Consider the following 16,049-nt stretch of genomic DNA (forward strand, 5'->3'; position numbering starts at 1 on the left):
CGTAGACCTGGCAGGCCCTACTCATTGCAGTAGAAAAAGAGAAGCTCTAAAACATGTCGACTTCCTCCTAGACTTTGAAGTAATATCTCTCAGCTGGATGAACACTTCAAAATTGGGACAATATTGGAAGCCATCTAAGACCTAGGATACAGGCTAGACCGTCTGACTCGAGGACTTCCATGTGGTACCATTATCACTGAACAAGAAACCACGGTAACCTATGCAGCACAACATGCATCGACTTAGGAATGAGGGACATTGGGCCTTTCTTGAGACCTGCTTTGTGACGAAATCTCAGAACGCCATTGGTAAATGGTTCCTTCAATTCCATTTGACTATTCTCACTTTACAAGCATACCTTGTTCATTTTTTATCACAAAAGATACATGAAGCTTTAATCAGCTGTATAAATGAGTGGTATAATATCCAAGACTTACAGCTCAAAATAAGAACCCTAAATAGCATCAGAGCCCGTGGCAGTGGCCTCTACCTTTGAGAGAGGAGTGCTGTGGTAGAGGCTGGCAGCCTCCAAGAAAAACCTTGGGCCCTGGCTCTTACCTTTTCACTAATGGAAACTCTGGGTCCAAGGAACTAAATCCACCATCTCTAGACTATGCAGTATTGATGCATTGCTTTAAGGCAACACAGCATGATTGTCCTCTAATTCAGCTGGCCCTACTCACTTTGGAAGATTGTACTTTAAATGTTATCATTTCTCACACCGTTCTACAGTGGATCCTAGATCCTGGTATCTCCCACAAAGCTCTGGCCTGGATCTGATCCTTTCTGCAGCATTTGATATAATTTCTCACACCGTTCTACAGCGGATCCTAGATCTTGTAGTCTCCTACAGAGCGCTGGCCTGGATCTGATCCTTTCTGCAGCGTTTGATATCATTTCTCGCACCGTTCTACAGCGGATCCAAGATCCTGGTATCTCCCACAAAGCTCTGGCCTGGATCGGATCCTTTCTGCAGCATTTGATATAATTTCTCACACCGTTCTACAGCGGATCCTAGATCTTGTAGTCTCCTACAGAGCGCTGGCCTGGATCTGATCCTTTCTGCAGCGTTTGATATCATTTCTCGCACAGTTCTACAGCGGATCCAAGATCCTGATATCTCCCACAAAGCTCTGGCTTGGATCGGGTCCTCTCTGAAGCATCTGATATTATTTCTCACACCGTTCTACAGCGGATCCTAGATCCTGTAGTTTCCCACAGAGCTCTGGCCTGGATTGGATCCTTTCTACAGCGTTTGATATCATTTCTCATGCCGTTCTACAGCGGATCCAAGATCCTGGTATCTCCCACAAAGCTCTGGCCTGGATCGGATCCTTTCTGACAGAAAACAACAGGGAACCTTAGGACGGTGGTCCTCAGCCGAGAGATAAGTCGCTTTTGGTGTTTGCAGGGCTCGTCTCCTAGTCTTGTGCTATTCAATATCTATATGCCCCCTTGTTTCCCTGATTGCCTCTAACGGAATTGCTACTACATCATAGGTTATGTTATGTTAAAATAATTTATTGAGTGCACATACACCAGGCGGTTTCTTGGCGCTAAGGAGGGGTGGTTGCATTCACAAGACAGTGAGCTCAATTATAAGCCTTGGAGAAAAAACAAGTTTTAAGTAGTTTCCTGAACTGGCATAAAAGGTGGCCATTCGCAATTCGAAAGGAAGCAAGTTCCAAAATTCAGGATCCAGGATCTTGAATCTGAGGCCCTCATGTTTCTCACGTTTGAAGGAGTTGAGGGTCAACAGGTTCTTGTTGGAAGAACGTAGGTCGCGAAAGGGGGCATACCGCTGTATCTTTGAAGCGATTAAAGCAGGGCCGCATCCCTAGAGTGCTTTAAAAATAGTGCAGCCTAACTTGAAGAGACAGCATTGGGTCAAAGGAAGCCAATGGAGGGTCTTCAACAAAGGTCTAACATGATGGTGTTTAGGCTTACCAAGGATTAGCCTGGCCGCATGATTCTGCACCAATTGCAGACGATGCTCTGGGCTTGATGCCTGGTCTGCAATGCCAATGCCAGGCTAATTGATGAGAGAAGAAGAGCTAGCCTGATGAGGATTAATCTGCAGTTGGGCAATCTAGCCAAAAAAGAAACTCCAGGTGACCCAAATGGTCTTCTCTTTGGGGAGAGTTTTATTAAAACTTTGGGCAGATACATCTCAACGTTTACTGCCTTTAGTAGGGCCCACTCGAACATGAGACAGATGTTCAACAATATAATTTTTTGAAGGGCTGACAGGAGGGAGCTGGCTAGCAGCCGTGGCCTACAAATGTCCCAGTATTACCACTAAGACCGGCGGGGATAAGGAATTACCTTCCGTTCAAGCAGTGGCTTCTTTACGCATCGAGCACGAACCCTACGCTCACGAGGCAGCAGGGGTAGGACGAGATCGCTGGAGCTCAAGGTAAGTTCAAACCCTTTAATCGGTTTTACCCACACAAAGGTAAGGGGAAGGTAACGTTTTATTTTTTACCAAAACTGGTCTGGCATAACAAAGGATTCTTGGGTATTAAGAATGCTGAGGGGTTTCAGAATAGAATTTTGCATGATCCCTTATCAAAGGTATCAGCCAGGGGAGCTATCCTTAGATAAGGAGTAAATGACACTGGTAGGTAGAGAGGTTACCCAAATGTTGCTCAACGGGGCAATTTGCAAGGTCATAGTTCAGAGAAGGGTTTTGTAAGTACTGTTTTCCTAGTGAAGAAAAAGGGTTAGCTGTCAATAATAAATTTGAAAGAATTAAACATGTTTGGTTTTCAGGCATTTCAAGATGGATGGGATCTATCTTTTCTAGACATATTACAAGAGAAAGACATCAACTCACTATACCCACGGACCCAGGTTTGCTGAATTATTTATGGTTCAGTTGGAGAGGTACTTTGTACCAGTTCCCCGCACTTCCCTTTGGTCTGTTATCATCTCCTTGGTTCTTTACCAAGGTACTGTGACCTGTAGTTGCTTTCTTGAGAAAGAGGGGAGTTCTTTTATTAATCTTCGTAGACGACATGTTACTGATCAGGGCTAAAAAAATCCACTCGAGCAAGATTTAATCAGGATAGGCTGTTTTTAGGGACTGCTCGCCCTTTCAATCAGTTTGTCTTCCTATATTTATTTTCCTTTCTGTGACTGTGTGACAATTGAATAATAGTCCAATGGAGCTACGGCGGACCCCTCGTTCCGCACCTCTTGCCAGTTCCAATAAATGAGTTTGCCGCCAACCGTTGCGTGATGTCACTGTGCTCCAGATCAAAAAATCATTATTAAGTCCAAGGGAGGCGCGCAGCTCACAAAGTCCAGTAGTCAAATGTTGGTGGAAAAGTATTTTATTCATTTCAAATTGTGTCAAAATTTCATCACAAATAGATATTCTAGCCAACGCGTTTCGTTCCCATATTGGGAACTTCATCAGGGCAGATGAACAGAGTAAAAAAGCTTGTTAGTAGCTGTCACCTCACACTGGTAAACTTTTTCAAGTTCCGTTATCTTAAGTGAAGTGGACTCTCCCACGGTACATGTGCGTCTTAAACTGTGCCTAATAGACCATTGGTAGATTGTAACAGTCTTAATGGATGTAGCGCGTTGTACGAAGAGACCCCGTCATCAGGTTGCAAATATGCAGACTGTATCTTATAATACGTAGATTTCTTTAAGTAGTATTCTAATTTGTTCAATATCGTTCCATCCCGTGTTTTGCACTGGGACCCTGCACAGTGATCAAGATATGATGAATCATTGATGCCGAACGGGTGTTTCTCCCCCTTCGTGTGCACAATTCACATTTTAGGTGGAACGGTATTACAGCTGAAGGCCTGTTTCCTGAGCACTGGTGGTGGATGCTTTTGTACAGGCTTGGAACACAGAGAATTGCTATGCATTCCCTCAGTTTGCACTAATCCAGAGGGTGTGTTAAAGGTCCGAAGGGATCGATGCAGCATTGTTTTAGTAACGCAGTTTTGGAACACGCAAGTTGGGTTCCCTGGAGTAATGAAACGAGGAGTAGAGGTCCCCCTTTTGATACCAGGGAGTCCAGGCCTTTTGGAAGGGCAGGAAGGCGAGGAGCATCCTTTGGTGCTAGAAGGAAATTTGAACCTTCTTGTTTGGAGGATTTCAGTAGATTCTCTGGCCTTTCAGGCAGGCTAAGGATCTAGTGTGTGAATCATGGGCACCAGGTACCAGGAAAAGATACAGAGGAGTGTGGGGAAAGGGGTGTATTTGGTGCTTAGAGTGAAGTTTGGATCCCGTGGAAGCTTCTGCCTTGCTAAGTTGTTCAATCAGGTTTATCCTCTAGAACTGTTAACTGTAACAGATCTGGTGTTTCGGCAGATCATTCCTTGGAGCATGACTTTGCAGTTGGTAGCGATCCTTTGGTGCGCAGAGTGAAGTGAGGGTTAAGACTTAGGCGACCACCTAGGCCTCGTTATGATTCCTTATGGAACGTTAATCTTGTTTTTGACCTTTTTGTCTCCTGGCCTGATAATACCCCTCTTTCTTTGAGACAACTATCGCAAAAGTTAGCACTCTGCTCTGTCTAATCTCTTTTAGAAGAGTATCAGATGTTAAAGCATTAGAGGTTTGCCATAGATTTTATGCCCTAGATGGGGTCCACTTTGAGATTTGGAAAAGGACTAAAAACCAAGTCTGAAAACCTTTTTTATCTGTTTGTGAACAGAGAATGCTGGAACCTAGACTAGATGGTGAGGATCAGTTGTTAATTTCCTTGGTAAAACCTATAAGGCAGTTTCAGCAGCTCCCATTTCTCGGTGAAGTAAGAGCAGTGATGCCCGAGGCAGGAATAGATTTGTCCAAGTATAGGGCACTCTCTCTAGGGGTGCAATGGTTAGTAAGGTGTTTTGGGATGGTGGTACACTTGCAGACATTCTTTTATTTGTTAAATATACTTTTATTGATTTCAAACCAGCAAGAATGGTAAAATACAATAATATGACACAATGAGATATTTTTGCTGGAGATGATACAGCAATGACTAAATCAACAACACTTATATGATACAGTACAATGATGTAACGCAACGTCCACCTCACAGTTATAGTTTTAATCTGAGATAAATATGCCCAATCAGTTCCCCAAAACACTCTCATATTTACAAAGACAGCCCCTTGCTTCATACACTGGTCTTTCTTGTTGTGCACACCAGTCCACACCTCAGCGCCATAGCGAAGGGGTAGGAGGACTAGGAGGCGGCCAATGAGCCGCAATATCTCATGTGGCAACCAGAGAGGCTGTACCTAGAAATGATCTCTCAGCTCTTGTGCCTCCAGCGCCCTCGAAGACACCAAGCAGTAAGGGAGAAAGGGGGACTTCCCATCCTAGGACTTCCGTTAGTTCCGGGACCACCGCAGATCAGTCATTGGTGCTTGCAGATATTCGAAAGCCGCACACTGGTCAAGTGCCGCAGACTGGTCAAGTGCTTTTATATGAACTCTGTGGCGCATGTGAGTAGTCCGGAAGCTTTAAACATGAATAATGGTAGCCTCCGGTCTTGTAATGAAATGGCGATTCTCCAATTAGCATACAGAGCGAATCTTGATTTCATTAACGGCAACGGAGGCTAACATTATCACAAGCGCCACGCCCAGTTTGTTTGGTTGGGATTGTCTTAATGTAGCTGTATCATTAACATGGTATTACTTTACAGAGCATGTTTTATTTCATTGAGTGTTTTGTGGTATCTGTGTCTTCTTGGTTTCATCTTTCTGTCAGACAACTGTTTGCAGTAAGAATATTTATTAGTCAAGCCTAGGAGCATCTTTGGTTTTCGTCGCAGCCTAAAGTAAGACTATACTCAGGGACGTGGAGTTATATACTGTTTAGACACTTCTAAACCTGGATTGTTTTGTTTATGATGTATGTACACATCATTTAAAGGGCAACAATAAAAGGTTATTGCATAATGTTAGCCTCCGTTGTCTTTCATGAAATCAAGATTCTCTCTGTATGTATGTATGTATGTTAATTGGAGAATCACCATTCTCTCATCTGTGAACAGGACACTGTGCTCTATTATTTGCAAAAGTACTGGATATATACTTATAATAAAATGGCAATAAAAATTACTTTAAAAAAAAATGAAGCCATCTTTAGAAAGAGTCTGAAGACGTGCCCTTTTCTTGCCCCTCACTCTCCATGCCACTCTTTAATCTAGTCTAATTCTGTAGTTTTCCTCTGGGTCCCATCACGTTAGTTTAAGTCGGTCTCCAGGTTAGTGCCGGGATACTCTTGTGAGTGACCATGCGCTCTATAAATATCTCATTCATTCATTTATTGTATGTTTTAGAAATATTTGGGAGATGCAGGTGGGCCTTTCACGCCTTCCATCCACTTCCAGATAATTCATGTTCACCAGCCCACTAATTTGCTACAAATCCCAGCAGAGTAGTTTCTGTTTACTTTGGATGTGAAAAGAACCCCAAGCTATCACATCGGGAGAACTCAAACCTTAAGACAAGAGAGACAACTTATAGTTTCTTATGTGTTTGGCTGCCGAGGCAATCTTGTCCATTAACAGTCCATATTTAAGAGCCATCCAATATTGGTATGGCCGCTACAAAATAACTTTTTCATGAGGTTCTCTTTGCTTAAATTTGTAGAGCGGCCACTTGGAGGTCAGTGCAAACATTTAGTGCACAATATTGCTTGAATTCCAAAACATGGACTGTAAATGTAAATCCCTATTTGTAAAGCGCGAACTACTCACCCTTACGGGTCTCAAGGCGCTGGGGCCCATTGTGGAAATTAACTGAGCTATTGCCCAGAGTCACATGGTGCTGAGCTGAGCTGCCGCCGGGGATCGAACCGTGAGCCCAGTGCTCCGACGTCAGCTGCCCTGGCCGCTGCACCACACCTCCCAAGTGGTTCATTCATCAGCCAGGACAGGGGGGGTCTACAATTTCTAATTTCTGAAAGAGGTTAGGAGTCTTGGTAAGACCCATGCTGGAACAGACTATTGCTTACCCATGAGAATAGTTCCCAAGGGAAGTTATTCTGCCAGTTTCATAATCCGATCTTTCCATTATTTGGGGTTGGCTGCCATTCAATCTGAGGATGGAGTTGGATGAAGTCAGATTCAGAAAGCATTTTGAAACGTGTTTATTTCCCCAGCAGATTTAGGTATTCTGTAGGTCCATGGGTGCTCGCTTCGACTTTCACATGGCTGGGAAGCCTTAGGGTAGCTATGCACTTTATGAGATCAGATCTACCAGGCGAAAAAAGAATTCCAGTAAAGTTAAAAGGATGCCGTCTATTAATCTATAGGGTTTAATTTAAACCTATTTTTTTTTAGTTATCCATTTTAAAAATGATGTTGAAAAGAGTTTGGGTCATTTGTTTGCATATTGCAATTTTGTTTAATCAAATTTTAAAATTTTTCATTTGGAAGTTATACTTGGGGTATGAATGTCGTTTGAATTCCTTCACAGAAGAACTGCTGTTACAGGCAAGTAACTTTTCCTTCTTGTGAGGCAGCGATGTCTCATGCGGTGGAGCTGAACAAATAGCCTTTTGTTCAGTTCACCTGCCTTGAGCTACGTTTCTGAAATGAGTCGATAGATCCAAATTAACTTTGTAACACTTTATCTAAATTTTTGTGGCCATATTTTGGTATTTTCCATGCAGTATTTAATGTAAGCCATGTTAATAATCTGATCTCTGTAAATCCACAGGCAAAGGTAGCAGAAAAAAGAAAAATGAAGATTCCATTTTCACAAAGAAAGCAGCAACTTCCAAGTCATTTCCTGGAAAGGTCTCTGCCCAAAGTCTCCAGAGAACAGAAAAGAGAATAAACAACTTGAACTTTGTTTTGTCAGAATGTAACCAAGAACTAGCAGCGCAAAATCATAAAACCTGTAAACACAGGTTTAATAATCTGAAACAGAACAGGAAGGAAAGCCCAGTGTTGAAAGACTCTGACAAACAGAATGAAAATACACGTAGTGTTAGCAAAACACCTGTTTCACGCCAGCACCAGGGACCGTACACCTGTACCCGCTGTGATGCAAGGTTCAGTGTGAAAAAGATATTTATCAGACATCAGAAGAAGCATACAAAAGTTTACATATTTCCGTGTAATTATTGTGAAAAGATCTTCAGTCATAAAGGACATTTTAAGGCACACCAGATAATTCATACACAAGAAAGACCATTCATCTGTTCCAAATGCAACAAAAGCTTTAATCTAAAAGGAAATCTAGTCGCACATGAAAAAACGCATTCAGGAGTACGACCTTACCAGTGTAATGTGTGCGGCAAACGGTTCAATCATAAAGGAAATTATATCACACACCAGCGAATACATACAAGAGAAAGGCCACTTAAATGCAATCATTGTAATGAAAGATTCACTTGGAAGAGGAACCTTGCTAAACACATGAAGACACATACAGGGGGGAAGCCATATCAGTGCTCTGAATGTGAGAAAAGCTTCAAGCAGAACTCTTATCTCATCAGTCACCTAACAACACATTCAGGTGACAAACCCTATGAGTGCACTGAGTGTGGAAAACGATTTGGTTATAAAGGAAATCTGAAAATACACCAGAGGATACACACAGGTGAGAAACCCTATCGGTGCACTCTTTGTGAGAAAAGCTTCAGTTACAAGAGTGATTGTAAAAAACACCAGCGTATACATACAGGAATTTATCAATGCAATTCATGCGAGGAGCGTTTTAATCACAAAAGAAAGCTTGTTGCACATCAAAGACAACATATCAATAAAGAGGAGGACACATGATCAGTTCAAACTCAATACCCTTTCGTCATGCCATTTCTTGTGAGGCAACAGAGAAATGTAATCCTTCTAGTTTGTGAAACACTGCTTGAAAAAGCGTGTAAGCGGACATGGTGAGGCACTGCAGCGTAACCATGAGCGCATACTGTGGGGCAATGCAGCGTAATAACGAGCGCACACACTGAAGCACCGCAGCATAACTACGAGCGCACATGGTGAGGCACCGCAGCGTAACAACGAGCGTACATGGTGAGGCACCGCAGCGTAAAAGCGAGCGTACATGGTGCGGCACCGGAGCGTAACATCGAGCGCTCATGATGATGAACCTCAGCGAAACTACAAGTGCGCACTATGAGGCACCGCAGCGTAATGACGAGCGCACCGGGTTGTGCACCTCAGTGAAACTACAAGCACGCACAATGAGGCACCACAGTGAAACCACAAGCGCACACTATCTGATCCCTTGTGAAAATGAAATACATTGTACTCTTCTTGCAATAAATATTTCTTCTACAAGAAACAGCAAGCACTCCAGAAAACAGTGAAGCTTTCATACTTGCAACATTCAGATTTGAATTAGCGATCACTAATTACTGCAAAACAAAGTCAGACTTGCACTGACCCCACAAGATTGCAACAAAACCTTCTCACTGTGTTCCTCTCAATGGAAGTTTCTAAAAGCCGAATACACCTCCACCTCCTGTCCATTCCATTCCTGCCTTTCATCGCTGTGAGTACTCAGTGCCTTGGAGTCACTGTCCCATCAGACGTAACTTCCGATTCCAGGATCATATGTGCAGTCAACACCTCCCTGCAACCTTTCGGCCTACCCTGGCACATCTTTTTCTTTCCACCACAGGACCATGAGGTAGTGGAAACCAGTAGACAACTATTCAAGCTCCCTGCACCACAGCGTCCAGAATACCAATGTCCTGTCACCTAGGAGTCCAGGACTCAGCAGAAAGAGTGGTGGCTGATGCATAGTTCAAGTATTCATCTCATGGATCCTGGAGCTTTCAGCACAGGTGTCCTGTCAGCATAGGAATCACTTCTACAAAAGCACCCGCAGGTATAACTGAGCCAAATATAGCACTCCTTCCATGGTCAGGTCCTGCACTGATGTGTCAGAAAGCTATCACGTCGCCCAACAGCACGACCTCAACATTATCTCCTACGACGACGACACCCAGCTGATCCTCTCCCTCACCAATGACCCTCACACCACAAAAACCAACCTCCACGAAGGAACGAAGGCCATCGCCGAATGGATGAAAATCAGCCGACTGAAACTGAACTCTAACAAGACGGAGGTCCTCAGCTCCACCCCATCAGCCTGGGACGACTCCTGGTGGCCGACAACACTGGTAACAGTCCGACACCCACCGACAGCGCACGCAACCTAGGGGTCATCCTTGACTCCACCCTCTCCATGACTAAACAGGTCAACGCCGTCTCCTCATCCTGCTGCAACACCCTCCGAATACTCCGCAGGATCTTGAAGTGGATCCCCACCGAAACAAGAACGGTCACACAGGCCCTCGTCACCAGCAGGCTGGACTAAGGAAACGCCCTCTACGCAGGAACTCGGCCAAGCTCCTGAGACGGATGCAACGCATCCAGAACGCCTCTATACGTCTGATCCTCGACATCCCCCGCCAAAGCCACACCACACACTACCTGAGAGACCTGCACTGGCTCCCCGTCAACAAGAGGATAACCTTCAAGCTCCTCCTCCACGCACACAAAGATCTCCATAACACTGGACCAGCATACCTCAACAGATGACCCTGCTTCTACACCCCACCCGCCAGCTCAGCTCTGCTGACCTCGCCCTCGCCACAATCCCCCGCATCCGAAGAACGACCTCCGGCTGCAGATCCTTCTCCCGCCGCCAAGACCGGGAACACCCTCCCCACCAACTTACGGCAGACACAAGACCTACTTGCCTTCAGAAGACCCCTCAAGACCTGGCTCTTTGATCAGTAGCAGCACCCCCCCAGAACCCTGAGACCCTCATGGGTATGTAGTGGGCTCTATAAGTGACGTGATTGATTGGCTCACTGACCACAGACAGAAGACATGTTAGAGGCTCAACATCTCACAGATGCATGTAAACAGAAGAGAGAATGGTTTAGTTCTGTCCATCGCACCACAAATTCCTTATGGCACTCTGCAGTCTGTAATGGATGGCAGCTAAAAGCAGCCTGGAAACTGTTAAATTCTCCAATTTTTTTACGATTCAGCAAGTCCCAGCTCTCCAGGAGTTGGTGTGGGAGAGATTTGGGGGATTGTCAAAGTATGTTATTTTACAGGCTATTTGCTTAAAATATTGCATTATTTTAGTATCTGAAAAATCGTATAGGAAATGTTATATTGGCAACAACAAATAACATATGTACCTATATAAAAGTGTGTACTGTCCCTATAATAGGCTTCTTTTAGCACTGGCAGAGCTAACAATCGGCTCCACCAGTCCTCAGGGAAACCCATGTACAACAACCTGGGCATGGCTCTTGGTCTTGGCGGAGCCGTCCGTCTTGTGTGGTGGTGGATTTTTAAACCAATACCAGTATTGTCATATTAATATTACAACCCATGAGATATTAATAGGAAATATAAGAGTTAATGTACATCCAAAACGTATGGGGTTTTATAAGTCGCTACAGACAAAACAGTGAGAATAGACGAAGGCCCTCGTTAGGAATGTGATGCAGTTTTAGCTGTATTTGCTGCATCCCCTAAACATTGCTCCTGCTGATATCGCCAGGTCCAGCCTGCTGAAAATTAGCAGGCGCAAATGTGTGGCAAAATCCCAGTTCATGGCCGATAAATTACTCATCTACCACCGGGCCACTCCTAATGAGAGAGCAAGCCAATCAGGTTCATGGCACATCAGTCTGGACTCGAGATAGACTTATTTATATGCACAAGAGTCAACGTTGCAACATGGGGCATGCATTTGTAATCTATAAGGAGTGAAAGTGGCTCCTAATCACAGACACGAAGCACCACATGAATATGAACAATATTAAAATCCCAAGGAAAAGTTTATTTCTCTACTGAACAGCTTTATGTTTGGAAAGATTTCCATCCTTGAAGGCAGAATCTGTAGACTTTGTTGTCCGGACACCAGGAACAGCAGAAGCAAGAAGGAGTCGGCACAATCGGCCCATCCTGATGTGGGTCCATGCGAACACACTGCAGAAACACAATACTGTGGATCGAGCAAGGAAAGGACTGTGCCCACTCAAGTCTGGAGACCCAAGGATGTGGAAACAACGGATCAGCATGAAAGACTAGAGACCCATGATGTACTCCTCTCACCCCATGCCATGCATTGCGTTACTGTAGAGAGTTGTAAAATACACATTTATGTAGAAGCATGAAGGTAACTATTGTAATTTGCAGATGCATTTACATTGGCATTGTAGCATATGTGAAGAAATGAGGAAGGAAGAGTGGGGTATCTGGTTACTCAGCAAAATGTAACCGATTGAAGGCTTTGGCACATTGTTCTGAACTCTAGCTCAATACAGAGGATGTTGCCATTCCAACACCCCTGGGCCCACCTGTAAAGACCCCTGGACCCACCTGTAAACACCCCTGGGCCCACCTGTAAAGACCCCTGGGCCCACCTGTAAACACCCCTGGCCCCACCTGTAAACACCCCTGGCCCCACCTGTAAACACCCCTGGCCTCACCTGTAAACACCCCCGGCCCCACCTGTAAACACCCCTGGCCCCACCTGTAAACACCCCTGGCCCCACCTGTAAACACCCCTGGCCCCACCTGTAAACACCCCTGGCCCCACCTGTAAACACCCCTGGCCCCACCTGTAAACGAGAGTAGACACACCACAAGTGGAACTGTACATCCTAGATATTGGGGGAAGGACTCTCGCCATGTCATGCTGATTCAGATACTGACTGACAAATGTTCGACATGAACTCCCGTCTTTACAGATGCAGACGGTGTAAATCCCAACAGCAGAGCTTACAGACAGACGAAACTTGAAAAATAATAAAATGCTTTGTCAGTGTATTATGTGGGGTGTGTGAAGGGTTAGGCTTTACCAAAAGGATTCATTTGTTATCGATAACCCTATATTGTTCTGGTCACAGAAAGAGGAAAGTTTAAAAAAAACATAACAGTGACAGATGTAATAGATCTAGAAAAGTCTTGCTGCAATTCCCATGGAATTGCTTCAGTTTGAAGAATAAACCACAACGGGCACAAAAACAAATTAAAGATGTTGCACCCAACGTCCAAATCGACCCAACGTGCAAATCAGAACATGTGTGTGTTTGCTGTGGTGTGTAAATCAGAACAGGTGTGAGTTCTATGGCGTGTAAATCAGATTACGTGTGCGTTCCATGCTGTGTAAATTAGAGTTTGTGCGTGTTCTATGGTGTGTAAATCAGATTACGTGTGCATTCTATGCTGTGTAAATTAGAGTTTGTGTGTGTTCTATAGTGTGTAAATCAGAGTACGTGTGCGTTCTATGCTGTGTAAATTAGAGTTTGTGCGTGTTCTATGGTGTGTAAATCAGAACTGAAAGCAAAAAGGAGGAGGGACTAGGAGCCCATAAAGCATCAGTGCCTAGGCTCCAAAAGCAATAATCCAATCAACAAAGGAGGTACTGTTTCTATCTGATAGAAATGAAAGACAAAATGATGCCCTCACACATCCTGGGGATGTCAAGCTTCATCATTGGGCGTTGCTCCTTGTAGGGCCGGCCCTGCTAATAATAAAAATAATAATCCACATTTGTAAAGCGCACAATCACCCGTAAGGGTCTCTAGGCGCTGGGGGCCGTCGGGGAGATTAAGCAAGCTATTGCCCAGAGTCACATGGTGCTGGGCTAACCTGCCGCCGGAACCGGGGATCGAACCGTGATCCCCAGATCCAAGCGTCAGTCGCCCTGGCCGCGGCGCCACACCTCTCCCTTAGCTATGCGCTAAGGGCCCTAGAAAGGGTTGCTTGAGCAGAGATTTTGTATTGTTCTTGCTGATGCTACAAGTGTGAGGGTGTCCTAAAAAATTGGATACAACTGTCTAAGAGATAACACAAGTATTATTAGGTCGAGCTGGTGTAAGCAGCGCAAAGTGCTGCATCCAGCGAAGCGTCTTTTGTTATCCACTTGCTGGGAAAGAGGGACAGGGGATGGGCATGCGCAGAGCTGTTGGCGATTTCACCATGTGTGCGCGCACGTTCACACACGCGCCGTGCACATCTCCTGTCCCAGATTCCCAGCAGGTGGATAACACATACACAGACACGCTCGTGCGAACACACACATGCACAACCCCCCCCCAGCCAGCCATGGTCCACCGCCTCTAACACCAGCTCACCGGCACGACCAAGCCCCCTCCCCCCCCCCGCCAACAGTAAACGTGAAAACTCACCCGGTGTTGCGCACTGTACACGCGCCTCTAACACCGGCTCCCCGGCAAGACCAATGCCCGCCACTGCCAAGAGGAAACCTGAAAACTCACCCGGTGTGGCGGCTGGTTGCGGCGCGGTACTAGTTTCTATTATTTTTATTTTTCAGTTCTTCCCCGCCCACCCGGTTTTAAGGTGTGCGCCGCCTCCCCGAGGCTTTGTTTTGGGCGGGTGGTCGGTTTCCTGCGCTCCGTGGCTCTGATTTCGAGGTCTGTTCCGCGGCTGCCCCCTTCCTCTCTATCAGTTTAATATCTTGCAGATTTCGCTCTCTGGCTGGGTGGGGCCCCAACCTCCTCCCGGAGCCCTGAGGAATGCGCTGGTTGGAAACAGTGACTAAATAAAATCATACTTTAGGCAAACTGCAGAAATTCTGCACGATTCAGCCGCGAGGGGTGGGCTCGAAGTTTAGGAGCGAGCAGGGAGGAGTGGGCGCAGGCCGGGGGTGTTGAGCTGAGCCGGCCTCCAAACACCACGTGTGCTGAAAGCAAGTGAGTCTCACTTTAATTAAATTCACCATGGTATCCTATAGAAGTGTTGTATTCAAGTTTTGACATCCGTCCGTACGTCCGTCAATGGTGCTCTATAAAAGCAAATCCTCATGATAATATATGGTAATTATTAGTATTGTTGAGAAAGGGGACGGCCCACGACTCAGAAGAGGAGCGAAAACTGAAGTGTATCATGATGCTTCCCCCCCTCCCTCAAAATCCAAAAATACATAATGTTACTTCATGCAGATCTGCAGGTATGGTTTATGACACACTGTGTTTTCAAGCGCAGTGCGCATGAACAGAATTATTTCACTATAGCCGGAGCACAAGGGGTGGTTAGGATCTTGCAGTGAGATGCCATCTCATTAAATAGACCTTGCAAATATTAGGAATGCTGAATGTCATCCTACAACAATGTAGATCTTGTGTGAATGGTAGTAGGTTTTCACTGCATATTCGTGGCCTAGTAAACAGTTCAGAAGCATCAAGCTTTGGTGCTTTGAGCATAAAAGAATCATTGCTCTAACACAATGGTGTGTAGTAGTATTAGGGGAGGAGGTGGTTGCGTCATGCTGTTGTACATGTCTGCACACGTTAGTGACGCCATGAGTGGTGGTGCCAGGGTTTCTACCTGTGGAGTTATGTGTTCAGTCAGGGCATCCACTGTGTTGTGTTGACGTAGCATTTTTTTTCCTCATGTTTGCAAGCTTTTCACCAAACTAATTTTCCTGCAATCGTACCAAAACCTGTTACAGGACCCAGAAATGCATGTCTACTGACAAAAAGTGGGGGTTGTCGGTAAGTGCCTTGGTGTGCACCGAGAGCTGTGTGTTTGACCCAAGGGTGCTCTGGGCGCTGCATGGTTAACTTACGAGGGTTGCTGAACACAAGAGTTTAATACACGGGGGAACTGAGCTGGTGCTCGCAGTCCCTCATTGCTGGTCCACTGATGCCTCCTGTGATGCGGCAATGTGGAAGCTGGCATCCGGCCTTCCCGCTTGCTGCAGCACTCGTGCACCCCACGGACCCCTGTGTGCAGCAAGTACGGATGCAGAGCCCTTCCCTGCTTCTTTCCCTTCCTTCATTCACTTCCCCCTGTCTTCCGCCCTTCATCCTGTGCATCGATGCTTCTCATTCCCCTGCCCCCCCTTCCGCTTCTCTGCCCTGGTTCCTTCTATTTCTCTCCCAATTACTCACCCGTTACCATCTTGTTGTAGGGTGGTGTGTATGTAAGGTGAAAATTTTGCTTTCTGTTTTTGAAAATGTGGTTTGCAATTTATTTTCGCAAGCTACCAAACCATTTTCCAGACTGGCTTTGCTTTATGGACACAGCAACTTGGCACGATGAAAACATCCCT

At 45.4% G+C, this 16,049-nt stretch overlaps 1 protein-coding gene across 1 annotated transcript in view; it reads left to right on the plus strand.

Moving 5' to 3' along the window:
* LOC144826181 (uncharacterized) overlaps nucleotides 1-16,049 on the plus strand; it is a 263,557-nt gene that overhangs the window by 61,605 nt on the left and 185,903 nt on the right. The window contains 1 exon segment of the mRNA XM_078684575.1: nucleotides 7,692-8,759. Within this exon segment, the coding sequence (XP_078540701.1) occupies nucleotides 7,692-8,759 (1,068 nt within the window).

The sequence above is a fragment of the Lissotriton helveticus genome, chromosome 3_2, assembly GCF_964261635.1.
Source record: "Lissotriton helveticus chromosome 3_2, aLisHel1.1, whole genome shotgun sequence".
NCBI classification, from domain to species: domain Eukaryota; kingdom Metazoa; phylum Chordata; class Amphibia; order Caudata; family Salamandridae; genus Lissotriton; species Lissotriton helveticus.